The following is a 27,650-nucleotide window of genomic DNA, read 5'->3' as shown; positions in this document are numbered from 1 at the left end:
ATCAGCCAAATGAAGGGCATTTTTCCCATTTCATTTTTATGAAAAGCTAACCCACAGGTCTCTAGTCCCAGTCTTTGCTTTATGCTATGCATGTGTTTGAGTGCGTGTGCATGCATAGGAATGCATGCTTTTAGTGAAATGGGCAAGTATGAGATATATTGATTGGGTTCTTCTTGTCATTGACTGAGTAGCAAACCTGTCACTTCTCCAAGTAAGTGAATCATGTTGACAGGGTGCACTACATTTTATAAGTTTTTTTCTCTTTGTCCAGATCATTTGTAGTAGAAGCACATTTGCCACCTTTTAAACGTGGTCTCTGAAGCATTCCAGAGCCATTGAAATATTCGTCTTGACCTGGATAGTCAGTTTTTCTGCTAGCGCAGAAGATTTTTAACATGAACAAGATCCTCTCAACCACTCTTTGTTTCGGACTCTTAACTTTATCTGTAATGTTCTTTTTAGAATCGGTACATGGGCTGCCATATTTTATCCAAGGTATGTACGTACGAATCTAAAATCCTACAGGTGGGTAAATAATCCTTATCTTCCTGTTTGCATTGCTTTGATTTTTCTACCACTATAGCAATAATGTTTTAAACATCAATATGATTTAATCAAACAGCCCTTCAGTAGTTGCTGTTTTAAATTACATGTAATCTGTGATGCTGTTCTCAAGTAAATTAATTTCAACTGACACTGTACTAAATTGATTTCAACTACATTCTTTTTTTCTAATCCAGGGGCATCTGTTTCTTATTTCTATTCCATGACCAAAGATGAGAATGTGTAAATAGTGATAGTGCTATGCATATTTCAAAAATACATCTTGAGGAAAGAAAAATGAGATTTTCATCCAATGAGATTATTAATAAGTTACTTTTGAAAGGAGAGTGGTTCCTAGTAGAACACATCAAGAAAGAAACCTGTGTGTGAAGAGATTTGGGGAGAGTAATGCATGGGGAAATTTACATAGTACTTTCAGGAGGACGATGCTAACAGCCACGTTACGCATGGACTGTATCAGATTTCTAACATACTTAGGGTACTTATATTAAATGAAATAGTTTAATTTATAACATCTACAAACATATGCCACGATAGAGAAAATAATTTTCTGCTCTTGTAATATGGTAACTTGATCTTTCTTTAAAATTTTCAGTGCATTCTGTAGTGGAAATAGCTTTTAATCTGGGAATCAGTGGAGCTAGATTAAATGCTGATTTATTAGGCAAGCAACTTAACCTCATTGAAACTTTTATACATTTCTTTACATTTTAAAGATAGTAACTTAAAAATATTGCTCTTTAATATCTCTTCCAGTTTGAAACTCTGAGGTGATCTATCATCTAACTGATCTCCTTGTCAGGAAGAGGGAGATAGCCTTTTACTTTTGTCTTACTTGGGGGAACCAAGACAGAATGTAATAAATTTTGTTTACATGACACTGGGTTGAGAAAAGGGATTAAGTTTCCCCTTTCAGCTCTAATTCAACTTTACTAGACCATTTTGCTTCAAATGTGTTTTAAAAGTCAATGAAAATTAGAGCAGTTCTTTTGACAGTGGAAATAAAATTGCGGAAACCCTTATTATTTATTTATAGGGATTTTCCCTTTGAAAAACAAATACAAGCCTGAGACCTAAATACAAGCCTGGGAATGAAAGATTCTGGATTTTATCCATGGCACTCACATTTTGTCTTTGGCCAGTCAAAATCATTGTACTTGGTAGGACTTCATTGTTTTTCCTGTGAAATAATAGGATTTTCAGTGTTCTTAACACAGTATATATGTGTGAGGAGGGAAATATCTGGCCATTCAAAAAGGACTTTGCAAAATTAGGATGTTAGTTAGTGTTAACTGTAACTTCTGATATCATGTGTATATGAAATACAGTAAAATCCAACTCACACATTTTGCTAGGTTATAATTAGATAACAACTCTGATCCCAGAATAGCACATATTGATATGTATATTTCATTGGCAACATACAGGAAAGGTTTCTTTCTGGGACCCCCTTTGACCTCAGTTTCATTATATATAAATGGAGAAGATTAGTTATTGGGAAGATTATTTTCTAATCTAAATTGTCGATGATTAGAGTGAGCTTCTCTCCATGTACACATTTTTCAAAGCAACTAAGTGTTTGACTTACGTTAGTCTTTTAACACATTGTTTTCAAATAAGCATTTGTCTGCTGACAGAACACCAAGGGGTCACCATCCTCTGTGTTAGACGTCATGCAAGACCAATGGCACAATCTGTCAGCTTTCATTTGCTTGGGGCCGTATGAAAGCCTGCCTCAGTGGATAAGCTTGAAACTGGACAAGCTGCCTACCACAAAAGGTGGAGGAGTGAATATTGTGACCAGGAAGGCTACGGGCAATTTAATTTTTTTGGTATATTATCATTTGAGGGGTTTCCAGGTTTCTTTCTGGTAAAGTTTCTTGTCTATATCCCTTAAAAATCTTCACATTCAAATGACAAGCAGGAGACAACTGTCTTTTAAGCTTCAGTATCTCAAGTAGTAATCAATCAGTTTTTTCCTGTGTATTTGCAAAAGTAATCACTCTCTCATGTCTGAGCAACTTTGCCATCATTTGTGCTAAAGGGGTATCTGCACTTGGGTATTCTTTTATTCAAACATCTCCTTTATCAACACTAACTTTTAGTTCAAAGAAAGATGAAAAGTACATTCATTTTTTTTTCTTTTAAAGCCATATGTGTTTTAATACTAAAAATAAAAACAAGAAATAAGACTTATTTGCTATTTTTCTTAGGCATTATCTTACTTAACTTTAGAAATAAAAAAATTTTAATTTCTTGAAAAAACTTTTTCCTCAGAGATTCCTACAAAAGGTGGTTTTCTTAAAAGTTAGTGACAAGAATTTTTGAGGACAGTCATTCAGGTGTAATTACTAGAAACCAAACTGGTAAAGAATGGTAAATACATTAATTGTCTTTTTAAAAAATATTCCACTTAAATATGCAGAGAAGTGGGCTGTAAATTAAGCAAACAAAAGCTTCAGATCATCATTTTTCTAGTTACCTTCCTCCTAGTCTTATAAATTCCCTAAACTGAAGGCAATGAATCTGTCTCTTTTATCACAGTTCTCCTTCTGAAACAAATAATCATTATCACCTGGCTACACAATGTTCCTTATTTTTTTCAATTAAAGCATTTTAAAGATTGTAATTTAACATTTTAGTGAACAGCTATAATAAAAAAATTACTACACTATTGCATGGTCATGTCTTTCTCTTAAACTAAATTATCTCCGAGGGTCCTTGTTTAATTGATGTTAAGCAAAAATTCCATTGCTAGTCTATTATTTTAACCACTCAAAGAAAAAAAAAAACCCTAGAATTTCACAAATACTTTCTATGTCTGTGAAGTAATGGAAATTGAGGAACTTTGAAATTGAGGAAATTGAGCAACAATAAGTGTTTTTGGTCAATGCAGAAAATTTTGACGCTGCCACCTACCCCAACTCATTTATTTTCTTTCTCAGCAAAGCTTTCATTCCTTTAATTAGCCACTTAGTTTCTTGAGTTCATTAGTTGACATTTTGTAGACACAGGGAAAGAGAAAAAATTTAAAGGAAGAATTTAGCTAAATTATGAGCCATTTCTCTAACTGAAACCACAATATTCCCACTCCTAAATTTTAAACTCACTAACCTACCTTTTGTCCACACAATATCAATTATTATGAGGAGATAGAGGAAGAATGATCCTATAGAAATTGTACCATAAAGGTTTGATTTTTTAGGCCACCTCACAAAGTTCATTTTGTTTATAACACACTAATTATTATTTTGTTTGCATTAAAATCTTGTTGATTCTTCATTTTTTATAGCTTGAATAAAGTCTATTGTCCTGACTTCTACTCCAGAATTAAAGTATTTATGAAAATTTGGGTGATTTTTCTGTTTTTAGAGTGCTGAGATAGCTGGGCATCTGACCAATGAGTAGGCTGGGAGGTAAATGGGCAAAGATGGAAAGATATCAATATGGAAAAAGTAGGCACTGTCTTACCTCTTCCACAGGGTTGCCTTGGATGATTCAAAGGCAATTCCCAGAACACAAAAAGGCTCATATTTTAATGTGTATCAAATAAAATCTCAAAATCAAATGTTATTTTTTCTTTTAAAAACAACTTTTAATTCATATTTCTTATGTTAAACACAATAGTAGAAAATTAAAAAAAAACACAGATGAAAAAACAGAAAGCAAAATTTACCTGCAATTCTACTAACCCAGAAATAATTACAGGTAAAATTTAGTCTGTAACCTTCCAGGTATATTCTCTAGCTCTGCCTCCCTCTCTCTCTCACAATCTCTCTTTGAGTGTTCACATACATTCAACGATCGTTAAAACAGCCCATCTTTTTGGATTACACACCTCTCTCTATACACATTTTATTGGTGAGTATACACATTGATAGTGATTGATAGTGATTATAGTTACCTGTAAAACGTATTTAATCAGAAACATGTTCAGTGACACAGACTGAAAATGGAGGTTTCACTACATTGAGGTAATTATTACAGGAAATGAATTGTTTCTAGATAAAGGAGATACAGATCGCGAAGAACTATTGCTGGCTCTACTGAATAAAAATTTTGATCTCCAAAGACCTTCCAACATTGGTGAGTTAAGAATAAAGTCAAACTTTATTTGTTCCATCTTCTGACCTGTTCTTTCTACATGTTAATTTATATTAAATAAAATAATAATTACTAATTTTAATGCTGCATTGAAGGCTTAAATGTCTTTCTTATCTCATATTCACGCTAAAAGCAATGGCGTTATTAAAAAATATTAAAATCGTATTTTGTTCAGTTTGAGAGTCCTAATGAGATCAGTAACTATCTAGTTACTCAATAGTTATCTTTAGTCGTATTTTCCTCTCACCTAAGCAATTCCCACTGGTACAGTTAATATTATTTTTACTAAATGCTTCATTTACTTCATTTACTAAATGCTACTAAACGTTTCAAAACAGGTTTCCACTAGAAATTTCACAAGTTAACTGTGGTTTTGTGGCAGTTAAGTTAGCACTTTTTCTGCAATCAAATTCTTTCAATTTGGGAAATGGTTGGAGTAGAAACCATTGGGTAATTTAGGCTACACCAACTGAGATTATTTTTTCTTTGAACAGGAGAATATGATTTACAATTATGCATCAGACTGGTCTCCAAGAAATGACAAATATTGTCAGAAACTTAGCAAGTCTAACCTGAGAGATAGTGTGACAATATGATAATGTGGTATCCTCTCAGAAAACATCTGTTCTTATAAAAAAATTGTCTATTCATGGGACAGTGTACCAGTTAAAACAATACCTTAATAAATACTTTAAAAATACAGGATTTTAAAATTAATAAGATATTTTCATTGAAGAAAATGAACACAATTATAAAAAAAAAGCTATACTCAAAGTGTAAAACCCAGAGGGAGTTGATATTAACATTTCTGGAAATTTCCTTCTTGATTGAATTATATAGATAAGATTTGTGTCCTGCTTTTTTAACTTAATATCATTTCATGAGAATTTCCCCATGTCAGTAAACTAGCTTATTTCTAAATACTAGTCCTTGTTAGAACTATGGTTTATTTAAAAAAACTCTGTGCTTGATAGAAATTAGGTATTTGCTCATTACATTACTGATTATATTTCAATATTACAGGCATTGAAAAAATGCTTGGACCTTTATATTAGGGACAGGTAGGTGATCTCAAATCATACAAAAAAGACCTTTGTCTTCCTTGAATGTATGATCTGAAATGAATTAAATATTACTTGCAATGTACATTTTTCATATGATAAATGTGTCTTGCAGATATAGAGCTGGCTAACAAATTGGAAGAACTTAACCAGGTGAGAATGTGAAATACTTAAAATTTCAATTTTAATAATAACCAAAAGACACTTTCTTTTGACATAATAGTTGTTACAATTATTAATACTCTATTATAAAACCTTTATTCCTGCTAGAGGAAGAGTGAAGTAATTCGCTAGGGAAAAAGTAATCAAATTCTACTAAAAAATAAAGAGAACAGAACAGAGCCATAACTGAAGTGATCATGGGATAAAATGTCTAGAAATCTGGATTCTAGACCTAGCTATCCAATTACATATGAGACCATGGAAGAATTAAAATTCTCTGGACCTAAATCTCCTCATCTGTAAAATAGGAGGCTATAACTAGATTGGTGGTTTTCAAAAGTTATTATTATTTTTTAAAGTGGAAATTTTTTTTTCCAAACAAAATTGTATGTGGTCTCAGTAAATGAAATATACAAAAGTGGAGGGCTTCCCTGGTGGCGCAGTGGTTGAGAGTCCGCCTGCCGATGCAGGGGACACGGGTTCGTGCCCCGGTCCGGGAAGATCTCACATGCCGCAGAGCAGCTGGGCCCGTGAGCCAGGGCTGCTGAGTCTGCGCGTCCGGAGCCTGTGCTCCGCAACAGGAGAGGCCACAACAGTGAGAGGCCCGCGTACCGGAAAAAAAAAAAAAGTGGAACTGCTCTGTTTGAAACAGCTAGTTTGGTGAGGGAGGGGCCCGAAGTGCTGCTTTCTTGACCTGCATTTGGCTTCGGTACAGAAAGCCCCTTAGCAACCTTATCTCCTGACTCCTTGCTATGAAGAAAATTGGAAAATCATTGGATTAGATGATTTCTTAACTCTCTCAAACACAACTGCATGCAAATCCACTATTATACAAACTGTATGGCTGTTTGTGAGAGAGAATTATGCCCCATCAATTCTTAGTATCTAGGACACAGACGCATGCAGTAGCTCAGGCTGAGTTCTATTTTGATAGAGTTAGGTCTTTAGGGTTTAGGCAATCAGCGAGCTTGCAAAAAATTAACATGGCTTACACTCTGGGTGGGAACCCTAGGGCATCAAAATACTTCTCACTTACTGCTAGAAGGGACAAATATTTCAGGAAATCCAAACATTCACATAACTCTTCGGAACTCCTTGAAAAGGACTGGTTATTATAGGTGACTTAATATCAAGACCAGCTACACAGGTTGTGTTTACAGGCTCCCCATTAATGAACACTCAGATTTGACTTCCTTCACCATAAGCCTGTTTGTTCCTGATCACCTGTTAAGTCATGGACCTTTCCCAGCCAGTTTCTAAATGCAAGTTTCATTTTATTTTTCTATTTAATTCTTTTTGTTTATTTTCATTTGTTACTTTTATTTCCTTTTATGTTCCTTTGTCCTCCTTCCTTTTTTCCATCTTTCCTTCTCCCTTTCTTTGTCTATCTTTCTTCTTCTTCAATAGAAAAAAAAACATTGCTGTTATTAAAGATTAATACTTTTCATATTTGATTTTTAACAGCTGGAAAAACTGAAAGATCAGCTCATGGAGGCAAAGGATGCTGAGATGTCTTATGCTATAGGTGGTCTATCTTCTTCCCATCCTAATAAGCGAGGTAAGTTTGGTGGTAGAAAAGAGTTGAAATAGAGATTTGCTGGACCTTTCCATAGTTAGTATAGCTTAGGCTGTGATGTGTCACCAATTATAATCTAAATCTCAGAGACCTAATATAATAAAATCCAATCATAAAGTTCAGTGTACATAGTACAACCTTCTTCTACTTTGTGGCTATATCATCTAGATTATTGCTGTAGCTTGACGACCTCCAAGATTACCAAGACACAGGAAAGGATAGAGGATGCATCCCAGCTCTCAACTGCCTCAGTTCAGAGCTCAGTTTTGTGACATGCATCACTTCTACTGAAGTCCATTGCCTAGAATTAATCACTTGGGCTGCCACCAAAATATTGGCAAGACAGACTAATAAATGTTAGAAAGCACGTACAGTACTTGGAGAGTACTGCCTCAACCACAGTCAATCCTTTGATCTTTTCTTAACCACATAGGCTATATTCAACCGTCTCCCATTAGAGACAACTCCAAACTCCTTTCACTGCTGCACCCAGAACAAAGAATAAGCCCTCCAGGAGATACTAATCTTTGTCAAATACAATGTGGCTCCTCTTCATTCACAGACCTATCAGCTAAAAGGACAAAATTCAATAATTGGCAGAGGAACAGGGACTGGATTATCACAATCAATAATCTTATTCACAAAGGAAAAGAACAAGAGGCACACAACGTCAAGAATGCTGGCCTCCAGCAATTCTGAAATCTCACTGGGCAAATATTATAAAAGTTTCTTACCCTGGAGATGGAGAATGGTTTCTTGATTAGGACCTGCTAGTGTGTAGGTGGAGTGCTTTTTCCACTGTGTTATTTCCCCTGGCTTCACCCTTTCTGAGGTTTTTGCTTTTTCGGCTTTTTCATTTTCATCCCTGGACACATCATATGGGCTCCTCGGGGAATATTCCCTTCTTGAGGATTGCACAGTTTTCTCAGGTCTCCTCCTACTCTCACAAAGTTGGAGGCCCAAGGTTTATTTGGTCTTAAAGTGTCAAAGACATTTTGTATGCTAGGGTTTATGGTTTCTTTGCCAATGGTGTTCTTGTAACAATTTAGAAAGCTTCTCAGCTATTTCCTACACACAATCTTTTTTAAACAATTTTAACTCTTTTTCATTCTCATCCCCAACTGAGTTGCCTTGAAGACATCTGGAACATACTTTGAAGGCTATACATGTAATCTGATTTGTGCCCTGAGCCCCTTATTCCAATTGATATTTACCTGGCGTCACTCACTTAGAGTCATTTTAAATCCCATTTTATAGTTTTGGGATCCAGAAACAGCTCTTGCAATATTTCAAGATCTTGTATTTCCGAACTATCTCTTTTTATTTATTTGCAAAGACACCATTTTCTTCTTAAGCTCACTATTTCTTGCAACACCTGTCTAAGTGTATCCAACAGCAACCTAAAAATACTGCCAATATTCTGTTTTCCTAGTTTTTCTTCTAGAAATTCAAGAGGAACACAATCTGAACCTGAACTGTTGTAGACATCAGTTTTACCACATACTGTGCTACTTTGTAAAATGGTTCTTCGTGTTTCCAGCCTATGATATCAATTTCCTCGTCTGCCATTAATCAACTGCTGAGACTGTACCATAACTTAGGTTCTTCTTAGAGTACCACCCTCCTTCAAGTTTTCAAAGTGTATTTTGGCACAAATTAGGCAGAGCACATCAAGAAAATAACCTTACAATCTCAGTGGTGTAACTTGGTTTAAGATTTATTTTGTATTTACATGAAGCCTTGGTTATTTTCCTTCACTTTGTCCCTGCACCGTGTGTCATTGTAGCAGGATAGGAAAAACATGGAGGTAAATGCACCCTTACCTGCCAAAATTAGACACATGATCTCAACCTAACTTAGCGGGGTTGGGGAAGCCCCTGGAGAATGTGGAGAAATGCAAGGAACAGTTGGAGAATCTTACCTCTACCATAGATATTTTGAGCTTGTTATGACATGTATAACAAAATCTTCCCAGTAATGATTTAAGTATATAAATTTGAGTTTAGGAAAGTAACTCAGAGTGGAGATCTAAATTTGACAGTTATCTGCATATCAATATTGCGTGGTATTGTGATGAGACTGTCTAGGGAATCACTCTAGACAGATATAAAACAGAAGACATCCAAGGCCAAGTCCCAGGCCACACCAAATTTAGAGACTGGGCAGATGAGAGAGAATTAGCAAAGGAGGCTGAGAAGGAGCAGCTACCGAGGAAACAGGCGACAAAGAAAAAGATGCCTCGGAAGTCAGATGAAAAACTGTTTCCAGGAAGACATAGTTCAGCTCTTCTAATGCCATAATAGGTCCAGTAAAATGAGAACTGAGATTTTCCATCTGAATAGCAATGGGAAGGGTTTTAATGGTTTTGACAAGAATTATCTGGTGGACTTATGGTTAAAGAGAATATGACCAAACAACAGGAATGACTAACAACAGACAACATTTTTGAGAAATTTTTTCTAAAGGGTAGTAAAAATTGGGATATTAGAGTAGCTTGAGGGGGGTCAAGGAAGATTTATGTTTGTTTGTTTTTAAGCAAGGAGATATTAAAACATATGTGTATGTAGTAGGAACAAAGTAAATATTTATGGTGATAAACATATGAATTAGACGCCCAGGTTAGGTGACAAAAACAACCCACATCATATCTGAAGTGTGGTATTTATTGGCATAACTAGAAACAGTCCACCATAAATAGCAATGTATGATGGTAAAATGGACTCAGAGATTCAGCTTAAAGCAAGAGTATCTTACACTTACTGTGAATTATTGTAATTTGTTTAATTATTTAATATATAGTTGACGACCGCTGCTAAATTCTTCCATTCATTAAAAATATAACTGTCCAACACCTAGCATCATGCTAAAAATGGGGATTACAAGAGTTAACCAGATAGACATCAAGAGACACCAGAATGCTGGCTAGGGTTTTCCTTCACATAAATGATAAATGATAAATAAGCATTGAGGAGCTGGCTCTACTGGGGATACCATTCATGAAAGTTCCCTTCAACTTGTCCAGAAAATTTCCAAACTATGTTCCAGTGCATACTTCATTGAGCCTCTCTTGTGGTATAAATCTGGGATATGTGTAGATTTCTTTTTCCTTCCAGCCTGAGATATTCAAAGATATCCAGAGGGCAGAAAGGGACTTTCCAAAATACTATAAAAAGAAGATTGGATTAGCAGGCCAAGTTCTTCAGTTTACTGTCTGAAAATAAACTTCTGCTTGCATAGGATTTGAATGTGGTTTTGTTTAAAGAAAACGCTGGCTCTTTTGGGAATGAAAAGTAGACTCTGAGTGCTATCATAACACTCTATGTGTTTGCACTGATGAGTGCTAGGTTCACAGTTTACAGAATGAGTGGAGGTAGGGAGAGAAACCTAGTCAAGGAAGATAGATTTTTTTTTTTTTTTTTTTTTGCGATACGCGTGCCTCACACTGTTGTGGCCTCTCCCGTGGTGGAGCACAGGCTCCAGACGCGCAGGCCCAGTGACCATGGCTCACGGGCCTAGCGGCTCTGCGGCATGTGGGATCTTTCCGGAACGGGGCACGAACCCGTGTCCCCTGCATCGGTAGGCGGACTCTCAACGACTGCGCCACCAGGGAAGCCCGATAGACTTTTATCATTTATGGCAAAGAGTGTCTTTACTGAGTTTTTCAACTCATTTTTATTGTTCATCCTATTAATCAATAGTGAATTGAAGACCCATCTCCCCAAGGTCTTCATTTTATAAACTATTTAGATTGAAGGAAATTAGAGAAATTTGTAATTAATTAGATGAAGCTAACGTAAGTTGGACAATTGATTGGGAACAACCCACAGAAGGTTTAAAATGACGCATTCATTCATTTCAAGATTAAAATGCTGTTCAAATTGGTTTGATTTTTCTGAAACATCCCTTTATGATCAGAATGTGAAGACTCAGTGTGATGATCAAATTATTTAAATATCATTTGGTGGTCTGCAAAGTAAACTTTAAATTTTCTTCCTTCTTTTTTCTCCAGTAAATAGAAGCATATTTATCACTGATTTTACTTATGTGACTTCCCCTTTGGGACTTAACTTACCCCAACTCTTAAATGGAAGGGTGTGTCTTACTGTATTCTCTGAACTGCGTTATATGCATTATAATGTGGAACAGTGCTGTCCAATAGAACTTTCTTTGATGATGTGACCATTCTCTAATTTGCACTGCCCATTACGGTAGTTACAGGCCACTCGGCATTACTGAGCACTTGGCTAGTGTGATAGAGAAGCTGAATTTTCACATTTGATTTAATTTTAATTAATTTAAAGATCCACATGAGGCTAATAACTACCATTTGAACATTCGTTTTAGAAAACTTTATTTCATACTCAGGTGTACATAAACTATTTTATTCAAATGTACCATTTTATCAAAAATCTTCCTAATAAAGATTTTGTTTTGTTTATTTTTTAGCTTGCTTTTGGAAATACTGTGTCTAAAGTTTTTCCTCTGGATGCCAAAAAAGATAAGAACATTAGACAAAATTATATATCTACTCACTTTACTGCTTAAAGATTGTAGCTATTTCAAGCATAAAGAAACGGTGGCAGAATTTATCCAGCATATTACATGCTTCAAACTTATGTCGTGAATAATGATGACAAATCAGTTGCACTTTTGAATGGCATGGGACGATCAGAATGGCTTTGTAGACCTGAAGTTGGGAGTGCTGTTATCTATTGTATGCTTTTCATAAATTCATTGTCTACATGTAGTTTTGTCCAGAGCTGACTAGGCTGTTGAGCTATCAATTAAAATATTTTAGACAGTGTCTTGGAAAATTAAATTATATTGTCCCAATTTATATGAGAAATTATATTTTATTAAATTTATTTAAAATATTTTAGAAAATGTCTTGAAAAATTAAATTATATTGTCTCAATTTATAGAAAATGTGCATCATTGTCTTTTCTCTTTTTTTGTGATTATGCTGGCTACTATCTCTTTTCTGTTCATTAGGGCAATTGTCACTGAGACTACTACAACCAAATGAATACATTATAAGAAGCAGAAATCTATTGTTTATCGGACTCTAGGAGAAAGATGTATTAGAAGTTTCAGAGATAGATATTAAGAAAATTTTTGTACAGTACAATTTGCTTTTGGGTCCTTTAATTCTCATCTCTGCCTCCTCCACAATATCAGAAATTATTTGAGGCTCTCAGCATGTCTGTGAGAGACTAGACTCAGTGTACCAAAAACGTCAAGTAAAACAGAACAAAAACTCACTGGATTTTCCTTCATTTTTTCCCCCACGTTTTCACATCAAACTGCTCTTGTTTACATCTCGTCTGAGCAAACTTATTTAATCAATTCAAGGCTGGGAATCCAATTTCATTTTTGTTTGCCACCTGTTGTGGCACAGAAGCATAGTCGAAGTAACTTTATAATTAAAGAATATCAATGACTAGCTGGCCAGATGAGCCTACCGGCATTCCGCTATGTCACAGAACAGCGGAAATGCAGTTTATCTACATGATGTTAATTGTGTGGTGCTTGAAGATAAGACTATCTCATGAGCTAGAATGAACAATATTGCTTAAGCTAAAAAAAAAATTTAAAAATACACGAAACTGACCAAGTTGAGTAACATGCCTGTAGTGCTTTAAATACACTTGGTAGGAGCCACTTAAATGTACATAAATATTTGTTGCTCAATAATGCCTGAATGTTCCCACGTATTTACACCTGTTGTGAACGTAAACATGATATTATCATAAAGAAAACAAAACTCCTGTTTTCATCATCTCACGTTTATTAACTTTGGAGCAGTTGAACAATATTTATGCATTTGTAAACTTTAGGGGTAATGTCATTCAGAAAAGGTTTTGATACTTCTTCCTTTTAGAGAAAGTCATCTGTTTATAATTTGTTTTCTTTTTATAATTTGCTTTAAGAAGTTTAATTCCCTAAAGATATCTGTAGATTAAAGGTAGAATTTGCTAGATATTTTTTTGTGTGTGTGTAACCAGGAATTAATATCCCCCATGAAAAACTGGTTATATAATTAACACCAGAACTCAGAAATCCATATTCACAGTTTGCTGTATGAAGATTTTTACAGGAACAAAGAAAAATAAAAAGTAATCTATTTCTTTGAAACTAACTGAAAAGTCCCTTTAAGCTGGTGACTTTCAATGAAATATAGCTGGATTTAGTAATATACAATACGTTATACAAATAGATGAGATGACTCGTCATGTTCTTAACAGAAATTATGTCTTAAATTTCCTGCTATGTTAAAAGGATGCCTTATTTTAAACTAGAATACCGCTGACTTATTTTCTACTCTGTATAAAGTAGTGGTAAAAGTTAAAATATGAAATAAAATAGTTATAAGTGGAGAAAACACTTTTCTTTTTTTCTTCATGTAAGTCTTGTGTATTCTTTTTTTCTTCATGTAAGTCTTGTGTATATGCTATGAGACAAATGCATTACACATTAGAATAGAGTATAAATCGATACACTGTGACTTCTTACTTTAGTTAAAATGGAGGCCATAGACATAATTTTGAATTTAAAAATTATAGAAGATAGGAAATCAATTTGTTTAATCCAACTTTAAATCTTTATCATGAGAAATTTTTAGGTTAAAGTAGGTTTTAATACCTTTTGTCAAAGTGTGAACCAACAGTACCCAGTTGGATTAGCAGCTGACAAATATCCAAAGGGGAGAAAAAGGAAAGAAAGAGCTTCTAAGGAATTAGACATATTTCTATAATTCATCAGAAAGTTGGGAAAGCTGGGCAAGAGCAATTATAACTTAAATAATTCTTTCAAATAATGAGTCCTGCAGTATATCTGTCCATGTACCACTAACTTTCTAATGTAAGTTTATGAACAGAAATTGAAGAATCAGTGAGATTTCGCAAAATTCAGTTCTCTTTGCTAAGGCTCCTCTATTACAATTAAAAGAATCATTCATTTTCAGTTTTTTCCTAAGCTTAAAGTTTTTCAGCAGTTAGAACATTTCCCCCCTCAAGGAGAAGTTATACACAAAACCACTTTGTATTCTAAGTGCATATGTTCATCTCTATGTCAGAGTTTATTTTGTTCTTTGGATCGTACGTTAATTCATTTTTAGGTAAGATCAACAACAACCCATTTCTCTCCCCTTCTTCTGATATGACTATACCTTCTCATCACAGTCTTCCTTTTTAGGCTAAAATAAACCTTTGCTCTGCTGACCGAACTTTTTTTCTTCCCACATATCAGGTCTGTTTGACAGTGATAACTAGGGTTTAAAGAAGTGTTTTCAGAGGGTTTTAAAATTTCTGCTGACTTATGCTAAATCTCTGGTCCAAGGAATAAGTTATCTTTATGTTTTGAAAGCATATCCAATGCACGATGGGCTTATGCATCTAAATTACAAGAACAACACAGTTTTGCTGAGAGTTGAGCTTTCCAGAATACCAAAACTTATGCTTTCATAGGCCAATTAAAAATAATTTGAATCTTTTTAAAGAAATCATTCTCATATATTCTTCAATGCTTTATTAAACACAGTATATGAAACAAATTAAATGGATTCTTAGATGAGTGATTAACAACAAAAAGACTGTTTATTGTAATGTGCTAAAATATACTGTGCTACAATTAGGTGAACTTAATTGGCCCCAAGTGCTTTGGTGGTTTCCTACTTGGTGATTCTTTGACTTCCCTATACTTTCATCTGTTACTTCTGTGTGTAGTTGTTCTCATAATCAGCCAGTGCTACTCTTAATTAACTATAAGTTGTAATTTAGAGAAATGGAAAGTTGTTAGGGGACATGAGATAGCCAAACTTGGCAAATGAGTAATATCCTTCATTTCCTAGTTCTAAGTCAATGTACTCTGACCTGCAGTGTTTCTTAGTTCATTGGGAGAATAAAGTTTATGGGCTTAATTACTGCTGTTTTTTTCTGCTCAGAGACATTTTTCTCTTGTTTCTGGAACTGGGACTGTGTTTTATTTGGTTGAACCGGATTGACATTTGAATATAAGAGAAGTCTAGTTTCATAATCATTACCCAAGAGCCTCACAGACAAAGGATACGAGAGAAGTAAAACTTCAAGAGAAACTATACAGCATTGTCTTTCCTTGTTCCCCAATGATGAACAAATGGATTGTACCTAAATTTTACTGAAAGAAATCAGTTTTCAGTTATTATTCTTCAGTAATATATGTAAATGGTAAATGCACATAGAAAGCGTTTCATTGTATTGTGTTTCTTAGAAAAGTAAGGTTTGGGGCCAAGTAACCGTTCATGAATAACTAAAATATATATTTAAAATATATCCATACATTGAAATTATCTGCACAATTTAATTGAAGTTACAACAATACTGTGATGTGATGAACTGAAGTTAAAGCTCTGGAAAGGATTACAGAAGGTTCCTTAGAAGTTTAATCATTGTGGAGTGTGAAGAACTTCACTGCAGCATCTTCCATATTTCTGTGACATTTCACCCAAGGAAGTTGTGTCTGCAAAAATGAAAGTCGAAAATGTTAAACTAATCTGAACTCTGTAGTTAAGGGGAAACTCATCAACTTCAGTGGAGAAGAACTAAAACTCTAATTACATGATTTTCATTATAGCTTTTATTTATGCACCATATTTTTATTGCAGAGACAATAATGCAAAATGATAATTTCAGATCAAAATTTATTAAAAAAGGATACTTTTAATGTAACAGCTAGGTGCTTCTGCTGAAACCACACTTCCATTCTTCCAGTACCTCTATTTATTTTGAGTTTTCAGTCTTGGTTCAAAGGATGTTGCCATGACAAGTGAAAGATAAAGAAAATCTGATTACTACTTCTATTGTTATATTAACATGTTGATAATTATTGTACATCTTGCTCTTTTTAAAGGGTCCAACCATATACTGGTATTTAAACACAATATTTCTGTTATTTGCGAGTTACGTTAATTTATCAGAATGATAGTGTGTCAATATTGTTCTAAAATAAAAATTGTCAGTATAATACAGCAACATTTGCCTCACATTATTAAAAGTCTTAAGGCACGTGGCAGCCGGGGTAGCACAATTAATGGTCATATTTCTATCACATTTCATCAAGTGGGCACTCTGATTTCAACGGCAGCAACCTAGAACTTGCTAATTGCATCTAGAGAACTTATGAAACTTTACCACTCTTAATTCAAGTTGCTTAGAACTGAAGCCTATTAAAAACTCAAAACTTGGGTCCAAAACATTAATGATTTGAGGAGGACATTGTGTAAAAATCAGATTATCTTCCTTTCCAAAATGCCTATCAGGGAAGAGATTAGCATTTGTTCTGGAAACTAAGTAACACACAGCAGCTGTATCTAGACTTGATTTCAAACCAAGAAAAACTTCCATGATTACTATCAGTTTCATTTTTAGTGTGAAGACTTATATTGAAACCCAGAAGGTGAAAACCCACAAATAAAATTGCTCCAAATGAGTGTACGTCAACTTCCACAGAAGTGAAACAAAGATTTTCATAAAGTCTGAGATACTGTTTCTGTTTCCTTAAGAAATGGTTAATCAGTGAAGTGGGCAATAACAATTTAGCACACAGGCCCTATGGGTCATGAAGAGAATGTTGGCTTAGAAGTCCAGAGACTGGGTCCTGGATCTTTCTTTGTCCAAAAGTCTGTAAAATTTTGGGCAAATCAATTTCCTCTCAAAGCCCGTGTTCTCATTCGTTAAAAAAAAAAGATTTAGGTTAAATGAGACTTTATGTTCTTTTAACCTAAATGTTCAGAATATGTTCAAAAGATTTAGCTGCATGATTATGTGAACACTATTTAATGACTCAAGTTATCTGTTAAATGATTCACATATTACATCTGTTTAATTCAAGGGAATATTGTGACAATAAGAAATAACATAGCAAAAATAATTTTGAAAAGTTGAATGGAAATCAGAAATATATTTTGATGGCCTTTATTACTCATAAATATAAAACATGAAATTTCACATGAGGGAGTCAAAAAATGTCTGAGAAATCTTGGTGATAGTAGCAGGAAGTAAGGAATAGAAACGATGGTTGAGCAGGTGAGCACACAATGATTGAAAAAAGGAAGAGAAAATATGTGATGGTAAGTTCTTTGCTAAACATATATTTTTGTGATATTACTCTCTTGAGGTTATAATAATAAGGACAGTGATTGTCATGATACTCTGTAAAGTCTGTTAAGTGAAGGACATAATATACTAATTTGGATTTCACTCAACAGTGATTCAGAAAACATTATGTTAATTCAACGGCCTTTTCGTAGTTTAGTAGCTCTCTGGAGTTTTCATGGTCTAAAACGTCATATAAAAATTTATAGAAAAATGAGCTTCTTGTATGATTTTTTTTTATCATAACCTGTTTTGGTTGAATTCAGAAATACTAAAATGGGTGATAACCAAGGGTTGCAAAGGTGATAGGACACATGTGGAAACCAATTGAACTTAATTATTTTAACCTCAGTGTCATAACGTTCTCAATACTTCAAGAAACTACAGGATTGTGGCCCTAATTTCAAGGAGTTACTTGATTTTTGATAGCAGTTAGTTCCTACTCAAATATAATATGGTGATTGTTAACAGCCCCAAGAGTGACCATACTTGGTATATCTCTAGATATAAAGACAGTTCAGTCTGAGTTTTGAAGACGGTGCTGCTGAAAAGGCAGTGATATTGGCTGTATTCAGTAAGTCCTCCCGTGTTTATGGACATTCAGTAACTTCTTACTGAATTGATCGACGACTCCACAGAGAAAAATATTTATTTTAATTAAGTCATTCTGAGAATGAGAAAGTAGAGGTAAAATGTTGACTTTTCATTGTGGTTGAGAGTATTTGATGAGGAGAAAAAAAATGACATGACAAATTAAAAGAGGATCAAGGCTAATGTGATGCTTTTGGGGCATCACTGGTCTGAGGATTATCTTGAGAAAAGCAGAAAGCAGAGTTCTCTCTCTGTAGCCTGAAATTGTCAAAGCAGTTTTGGGTTGTCTTATCTATTTGCGAGGAAGAATGCACCCTCTGTAAGCCCTATTGGGAGAAAATACATTGCCTAGATTTTATATGCAACAAATACATTGCCTAGATTTTATATGCAACAAATATTCAGTGTTTAAAACATATAATATGTGTGATTAAATATATTGTTTAAAATATAAGTTTACAATTTAAGCTTTCTGGAATTGAATTATACTTGTATCAATTACTAGCTATGTAGCATTGTGGGTTAATTAACATATCTAAGCTTTCCACTTATTTGTATAATAATTATTGAGTGCTTAACACATGTCAGGCACAATTCTAAGTGCTTAATGTATATCAATTCATTTATCCTCAGGACAATGCAATGTGGTAGAAATTTTTTTTTTTTTTTTTTTTTTTTCGGTACTCGGGCCCCTCACTGTTGTGGCCTCTCCCGTTGCGGAGCACAGGCTCCAGATGCGCAGGCTCAGCGGCCACGGCTCACGGGCCCAGCCGCTCCACGGCATGTGGGATCCTCCCGGACAGGGGCACGAACCCGCGTCCCCTGCATCGGCAGGCGGACTCTCAACCACTGCGCCACCAGGGAAGCCCGGTAGAAATTATTTTTGTCCTCATTTTATGAAAGAGGTTTTTAGACTTTAAGCAAGTTGCCACAGCTAACAGATAGATGACCTGGGATTTGACCCCAAAAGCCTGACCTCTCTACCTGGCACTTTTACCCCTTATACTGTACTGCTTCTCAAGATGTTGGGATAGTAACAGTACTTACTTTGTGGAACATGATGAGTAAATTAAACAATGCATGTATAGCACTAGTATAGGACTCAGCACAGAGTTAATTTTCAGAACTGTAATATAAGCTGTTATCACTTGCACGTATTGTGTGTCTGATACATTCTGGGACTAGTACAAGAATCTAATTTAATCTCTACAATACCCTTATGTTATTATCTAAATGTACAACCTGTAGAGAAATAAGGTATCTTGATAGAAATGAGATAATGAATGACAGAACCAGGGTTTGGATTATATGTCCTGATTTCTTGGCTAATACCCTTTCTGGGACACCATTCTCTCTCCTGTGTTCATGATGATAATTCTGGTAATGTAGTTATTAGCAACAAAATTCTGTGTGTCACTAGAATGTGTCTTCTTCATAGTAGAGGGATTGCTACACATTTATCTATATTTATGAAAGTGATTTATTGTTTATTAGAATTTTATTATTTGCATATTAATATTCAATAATTACATAGAAGTCCGTGAGAATAACTAAATCTTTTATTTTAGGGTGAAGTAGGTCTGGGAATGTTTTTTTAATGTCATTTAAATTATTTAGCATCTATATACTAATCAAGTACAGAAACGTTTGAAAAAGCAAATTTATAAGCTAAGGAATCAAAAGGGGGATTTACAAACCAAGATGGATCAGTTAGCCCATTGTGAAATGTTAATCAAAGCCTGCAGGTATTATATTTCTTCAAATTGTACTCACGATTGGAATCAATTAGCCTCTGGAATTTGAAAGCCGGTTTCTACCAATCCGATCCATGGGGATACCAAATCGCCTTTTTGGATGATCTACTACTTTCCTGAAACAAGCGAAAAAGAACATTTTTAAGCTAAAGTCCAAGTTATCAATCATTAGTTTTGCTCTTTTAGTTCATGCAAATCTGGGGGCTTTCTTCTGGAGTTGGAATAACTGTGATAGTTCTCATTCATCAGCACCCACTATGCATTAGACACCATCTCTTATCTATTCATCTGTTGAAGTAGGTTTGACTACCTCCATTTTACATCTGAGGATACTTAGGCTTAGAGAAATTAAGTAACTTATCCAAAATCAAATAGCCCAGATGAAACAATCTGCTGAGTGTTTAGTTTGGGTAAGTCCCTTTCCCGTCTTCAGATTTGAGTGTATTCCTCTGTTAATTGAGGAAGATTGCACTAGGTCAGCAGTTTTCCCCAACCTCTCCCTTAGAATCGTTGTCCTGGGGAAGGAGGGAGATGAAAGGATGCTGATGTCAAGACTGAATGTGGGGTAAGTGTACCTCTCAGGTCTTCACTCAGATTTTACCTAGAGAAGCTTTGTATGAGATGGTCTATGTTTGTTATATGTACTCAAATATTCTTTGGGAAAAATATACTTCATTATTAAAATAAAGTTAAAAAAAATCCTACAGGAGGCCTTACAGTTTGTATGTTCTATAAATTATCTCTTTAAAAAGAAACATTTTAATTTGATTTGTTATTGCCATCACTTGGTGCTATCAAGTCAAAATCCTAAAGAAGAGGTCCAAGAGCTGTGAATGCATAATATACACTGGCCTTGGAATTAAAAGACATTTTCAGTCTTCTTAATGAAGATAGAAATAGGGAGAAGCTAAGAAGGCTATGTAAATAAGTGACTTATCTCACAGTTGAAGGGAGTTGACTTACAGGTTTGTTAGGCTTTTTATTGACATACATAGAGAAAAGAGGATAAGTATTTTATAAGTGAACAATATGAGACATATACAGATTATAAGCACAATAAGTACCCAGATCAAGAAATAGAACATTACCAGTAGTCAAATAGTTTTGGAATAGGAAAGAGTCTTAAAGTTAATTCTCGCACCAAATGTAAGAATTTCTGCTTCAATTTTTGACCAGCAATGATAAATCTCATCACTTGAAAATCTCAGTGATGAACTAATTGCCTCACAAGACAACTTTGTCAATATTCAACAGCTTAAAGAGTTAAAAAAGGTTTGCTTCAGAACATTTCCAATAGCTTCTTTTGTTCTTTCTAATTACTTGCATTATATTGTCAGTATTATAGTAAATAATTTAAACACTAAAAATAAATAAAAACTACAAAAAAAATCTATGTTTTTTTTCCTATTATCATTTACTATGTACTGTATGATTCCTTTTGTGGCTGTCTTGGGATCAGTAAGTCAGAAGTAGTCTTTGCTTTCAAAAACCTATAATTAAGTACTGTCAGATTGACAAGGATTTTTTTTTATAAGTGACATTTCTTTTATTATATACTATAACTTTTTTCATTTGTCCTTCTTTATAACACATTTTTAAGGAAGTATTATGACAACCCAACAAGGTACAATGTTAACTGGACTGGGGCTCTTATCACAGTGTTAAACTTGTTTGAATAACTCTCTCTCCTGTGGAAATTTTTATTATTTTTAATAACTCAGTACAGAACCACTGGTTTCAGAAGTGGTTTTGCAGAGTTTTCCACCTTTGTCATCCTGCAAAATTTTGGATATCAGTGATGAGCAGACTCTTCCCAGGCTGATTGAAGCACTAGAGAAACGACATTACCTTTGCTTAAGATTGTACTGTCGTTTGAAGGAATTCCCTGGCAGTCCATGGTTAGGACTCTGCGCTCTCACTGCCGAGGGCCCGGGTTCGATCCCTTGTCCGGGAACTAAGATCCCACAACCTCTTATGCTGGGTGAGGATTAAATGAATCCTTGCAGAGTGTGGCTCAGGCCCTAGGTCACAGTAGGCGCTCAAATGCCCCTGCTACCATAACGCTGCAGGTTTCTCATTTTCTCCTATATTCACTTAGTATTTTATTTGAGAAGCTGCGCTGAGCACCAGGACCTCCAGGTTAAAACCTATTTCCTGCTCTTCAGCATGTCACTGCCTGCTTAAATAGTGTCACACGGGCTACAGCAGATGGGAATGATGCCTATTTATCTAGGTAACTTTTTTCTAAAAATATTTTTACTGTTCACAAGCCCTGAGTTTTTACCCAAACCAAGGGAACAGGCATCTGCAAACGCCTAGCAACTTTTCGAACCCACAAACGAGCCAGTTACATGACAAGGATTTAATATTATACAAATAGTAGAGGACAAAGTTCTCTCATTTTTCTTGACACCAAGTTTTTGCCTTAACTACCAGGTCTTATCAATGTTCCTCATGTCATTATTAGGTAAATAATTCATTTAAAAAGCTCTGAAAAGTATAGAGAACAATGGAAACATGAGGGACTTTTATTACTGTATCTTACACATAAAAAAATTTATAAATATTGTTTAATTCTAATTAAAACAATTAATTTGAAGATAGTTAATATTTATTTAATGTGTTCAATATGCCAGGTACTGTGCTTAGTGCTGTGTATACAAGGATATTAAAAATAGGAAGTGAACCTCATGGGGAGCTTACCCTCAAATGATATTGGTAGGAATAGACACATGTTATTATTATTCTTTTTTTTTTTTAAATCTAATTCAGCCTTCTTTTCTGCTGATTCACATCTATCTTCCTTCTCGGGTTGGCCCTTCGTTTTGCTAGTCAATGTAGATAGCATTGTATGTATGATCTTACAGGACTGTCTTTTAGACAACAGTATGACCAATACGGGAAAATCTGGAAAAAAAAAACTTAGTGGGCTTCCCTGGTGGCACAGTGGTTGGGAGTCCGCCTGCCGATGCAGGGAACACGGGTTTGTGCCCCGGTCCGGGAAGATCCCACGTGCCGCGGAGCGGCTGGGCCCGTGAGCCATGGCTGCTGAGCCTGCGCATCCGGAGCCTGTGCTCCGCAACGGAAGAGGCCACAACAGTGAGAGGCCCGCATACCGCAAAAAACCAAAACCAAAAACAAACAAAAAAAATACTTAGTGCTTATTCTTCACCTATCCATATCGGCCTCCATTCTTCAAGTTTCTGAAAATCGCACCCTCCTAAGTGGTGCCTATTGTTTTCACTTCTGGATTTCATGATAATCAACTGACTACATATTTTTCAACTTGACATTTAATTGGGAAACATATTGGGCTATAAAATTAGCATAGAGTGAATGGTCAAGAGTCATAGGAAACTTTGCATATCAGTTGTGCTTTAAGTCTTCTGATGTAATTATAAATAATGACTGTTGGGAAAAAAAGAAAAATGTCTTCATGATATTTTAAAATACTTTTTATTCACATAAGTAGATTTACAGACTCCTCACTTAAGCAGTTATTTTCCTTGTGGTCAAAATAATGGTCACTCCTCCTCTGCCACCATAAAGGATGTCCTTGTCATAATCTATAGAATCTGTAAATCATTTACCTTACATAGCAAAAGGGACTTTGCAGATGGGATTAATAAAAACCTTGAGAGGGGAAGATTATCCTAGATTATCTGGGTGGGCTCAGTGTAGTCAGAGGAGTCCTAAAAGTGGAAGATGACTGAAGAAAAGTGGGTCAGAGAGCTGCAATCAGAGAAGGACCTAACCCACCATTGCTAGTCTGGAAGATGAAGGAGAAAGGCACAAATCAAGCAATGCTGTGGCCTCTAGACATTCTTAAAAGAAAACGAGGACCTACATCCTACAATCAAAAGGAACCAAATTTTGCCAACATCTAAAATGAGCAGGAAATGAATTCTTCCCTAGAGCCTCCAAGGAGCACAGCCAGCTAATCTCTTGACTTCCTCTGTATCCTGCTGATAGACTAGGTGAAAGGGAAATCCCATAGCAGCTTACAGAAGGAATTTTAGGGGCCACCCACTAGCTAGCCATCAATCATATCAAAGTTGTCTGGAACAGGGGCCCCCAACCCCCAGGCCGTGGACCGGTATCCGTCCATCTGGGACCTGCTAGGAACTGGGCCGCACTGCAGGAGGTGAGGGGAGGGCCAGCTAGCGAAGCTTCGTCTGCCGCTCTCCATCGCTTGCATTACTGCCTGAACCATCTCCACTGTGGGACAATTGTCTTCCATGAAACTGGTCCCTGGTGCCAAAAATGTTGGGGACCGCTGGTCTAGAATGGTATTTGGTGACTGGTGAGGATATCCTGGACTTCTGACCTACACAATTGTAAGAATATAATTTGTGTTGGTTTAAGTCCAGAAGTTTGTGGTAATTTATTACCATAGAAATAAAAAAAAAAACTGAATACATTTGTCTGTATGATTTAGGGCTGATGTCTGAGCATAAATGGTTAATACATAAAAACATTAAACTGATGTGATTTTTATTCCTTGAGCCCCTAAATTCTTTCATGGACCACTCCCCGTTATAACTCCAGGGAAGGGGTAAGGTAGAAGCCATCCCGGGATGGAGGAAAATGCTCAGGGAAAGTCCTAGACAAGCAGCAGAAGAAGTGAGAAACCAGCCCCTTCCAGGTGTTCAAAGGACTGATGAGAAGAGGAAGAAAATGGCACCTGGGGAAAGAGTAGTGCCTCACATGTGAACTGACCTCCCAAAGCTTCTGCAGAATGGATAGTGTCACAAAAAATAATCCTTTTACTTTTTTAAAGAGAAGTATGATGGTTTCATGCATCATTATAAATTAGAACACAACATTTATTGGTCCACACTACCAATGTATATGTTCAAAAGTCAAGGTAAAATAAATGAAAATAACATTTTTTTTCTTTCTTTACTATGGTTAATCTACTTTTCCTGCTCAAGTAAACTAGAGGGAGTTGTGGTATGGTAAAAGCAAAAATAAACTCTCTTTCTCCTTCCTTCTTCCCTACTCTTTCCTTCCCTTCTTTCCCCCAGATTTGATCCAAAAAGTATTAGCAACCAGGGGATGTTGACTTGGATTCTATTTATTACTTCTACTTACCGAAAAACAACAATACCTTAATAAGTTAAATAATTTCTACACAGTTTCTATCTATTCAGAAGTAAAATGGTAAACTAGTATTTCTCTTAACATTTTTGCTGATATGAAACATATATAACCATACTACAATCTACAATACATACACTGACAGTAATACACAGTGTATAAAGCATAAGTGTTAACATAGAAAAATATTTTTAAGACCAAAAGGAAAAACCGTACTTTTTGACTATCTAGTCCCTCTTGTGACAAAATAACAGTATGACATGGCTTATATTATATATCCATTTAAAACAATCCACCTTTTCCATTCTAAAATATTCTGAAAGTAGTTTAAGGATACAGAATAACTATTAAAATAATATAAGAAGGATGGATTATTTTAAATATAATTTTAAACTTCAGACTAAAATACAGACTTCCTGAGCCAAATAGGATTTTCTTTAAAATTTATATTCTTTGGGCTTCCCTGGTGGCGCAGTGGTTGAGAGTCCGCCTGCCGCTGCAGGGGACACGGGTGCGTGCCCCGGTCCGGGAAGATCCCACATGCCGTGGAGCGGCTGGGCCCGTGAGCCATGGCCGCTGAGCCTGCGCATCTGGAGCCTGTGCTCCGCAATGGGAGAGGCCACAACAGTGAGTGGCCCGCGTACCGCAAAAATAAATAAATAAATAAATAAATAAATAAATAAATAAATAAAAGTATATTCTTTGATAATTCAAATTCTAAAGATGTTCACCATTCTAAAACAACTGTTATAAAACTTATATTTAAACTTTTTATTTAGAATCACTTCATACATACAAAGAGTCTATAAATTCACCTATGTTCAGTTTAAAAAATAAAATAAACATCCCTATTAGTAGCACAAAGTTAAGAAATAAAATATTACCAGTACTTTAGAAGTCCTCAGTTTTCTTCCTCCCAAGTTGAATCCCTCCCATGACTTCGTCTCAGAGGTAATCTGTAGGATGAATTTTGATCTAATATCTCCCTTCATTTTCTTTATAATCTATATGTTTTGTTCAAAAGTCTCTTGGTTAGTTTAGATGGCTCTAGAATATTATTTGAAAGAAATGTGCGAATACTTCTTGACTTCTTTCAGCAAATATTGTGTTTTGAGATTTGTCCATGTTGTCATGTGTAGATGTAGTTCTTTTATGTTCAGTGTTGTATGGTATTTCAGTGTATGAATAAACAACAGCTTATTAATACATTTTACCATGGATGGGAATTTGAGGTATTTCTTTATTTTTTCGTTATTGTTATGTACTGTTCAGCTAGAAATTTTCTTACACATGTTTGTAATGCACATTTAAAGATTTCTCTACAGTATATTTTTAGAAGTAGAATTGCTAGTTATGCCTATACTTAATTTTATTACATAGTTCCAGACTGTTTTCCAAAGTTGTTGTACCAATTTACACACCCAAGAGCAGTGTATGACAGTTCCTATTGTTTCAAATCTATGCCAACCCTCCTATTGTGGACTTTTAATTTTGCCAGTCTAGTGCATTTGTTGTTGTATCTCATTGTGTTCTTAGTTTGCTTTCTGTGAATACTAATGAAGTTGCTCACCTTTCCCTTTGCTTATTGGCCACTTGGGTTTCTTCTTTTGGAAGTACCTAAGTCTGCTGCCTGTTTTTCTATTGGTTTGTTTTTCTTTTCAATATTGATTTGTAGGAGAATTTCTTATACTCTGAATATTAGACCTTGTCAGTTATGAGCAAATATCCTTTCCCATTTGTGGTTAATCTTCTTTATTGTGTCTTTTATGAAAATCTTTAATTTTGTTTTGAAATTTATCAATAGTTTTACATTTTGTTCATTAAATCACCTCTAATGTTACAAAAATATTATCCTATGTTGTCCTGAAACCTCTTGCAGTTTTGCCTTTCACATTTATATTTTTAAACCTTTTAAAATTATTTGTTATTTATGGAGTGACATAGGGGTCATATTTCTCCTTTTTTTTCTATACTCACACCTAAGTATTCATAAATTTTAGATTCACCTTGTCAAGTTTCATGGGAAATCCTTTTGCAGTTTTACCTGGAATTGTATTGAATCTAAGATATAAATCAAGTTGGGGAAATTGAAATGTTTATAATATTAAATCTTACTATCCAAGATCAGTTATTTAGCTTATCTTTAATGCCTTTTCATATATTTTTATAATGTTCTCCATAAAGACCTTCAATAATTTATTGGATTTGTTGTTGCTTATCATTTAAGAATATATGTTGTAGGATTTTTTAATAGGAGTCCCTTATTTGGTTAAAAAAGGTCCCTTCTGTTATTAGTCCACTGGTGATTTAGATCATGAATAGATGTTTAATTTTATTGAATGCTATTTCTGCATCTTTTGAGATGATATGGTTTTATTTCTTCACTTTATTCGTTCTATTATTTGACTTTCTAAAGCAAATCAACATTGTACTGTATTTTTGTGATGAACCCAACATGATATTGGTGTATTATCTTTTTGATATATTTTTGGAATTGTTTTGTTGATTTTTTTGTTAGGAATTCGTATCTATAATTATTAATGAAGTTGTCCTGTAATTTTCTTTTCTTGTTCTCTCCACACATGGTTTTGGTGTCCAGATAATGCTA

At 35.0% G+C, this 27,650-nt stretch overlaps 2 protein-coding genes across 2 annotated transcripts in view; one reads left to right on the top strand and one right to left on the bottom strand.

Annotated features, from left to right (window-relative positions):
- Positions 1-395: 395 nt before the first annotated feature.
- On the top strand, positions 396-11,967 carry UTS2B (urotensin 2B). The gene is made up of 5 exons (XM_032629295.1): positions 396-495; positions 4,552-4,650; positions 5,845-5,882; positions 7,356-7,449; positions 11,914-11,967. Exons 1-5 carry the CDS (start codon positions 396-398, stop codon positions 11,937-11,939), a joined length of 357 nt encoding a protein of 118 aa, XP_032485186.1. The 3' UTR covers positions 11,940-11,967.
- A 3,010-nt stretch (positions 11,968-14,977) lies between these two features.
- The window catches only part of OSTN (osteocrin), a 38,038-nt gene continuing 25,365 nt past the window's right edge, over positions 14,978-27,650 (bottom strand). Inside the window, exons 4-5 of the mRNA XM_032630943.1 lie at positions 19,962-20,058; positions 14,978-15,963 (exon numbers count right to left, since the gene is read on the bottom strand). Coding sequence (XP_032486834.1) covers positions 19,974-20,058 — 85 coding nt within the window. The 3' untranslated portion in view covers positions 14,978-15,963; positions 19,962-19,973. The remainder of the gene's footprint in view (positions 15,964-19,961; positions 20,059-27,650) is intronic.

The sequence above is a fragment of the Phocoena sinus genome, chromosome 4 (assembly GCF_008692025.1).
Source record: "Phocoena sinus isolate mPhoSin1 chromosome 4, mPhoSin1.pri, whole genome shotgun sequence".
NCBI classification, from domain to species: Eukaryota; Metazoa; Chordata; class Mammalia; order Artiodactyla; family Phocoenidae; genus Phocoena; species Phocoena sinus.
This window is presented reverse-complemented; position numbering and strand designations above follow the sequence as displayed.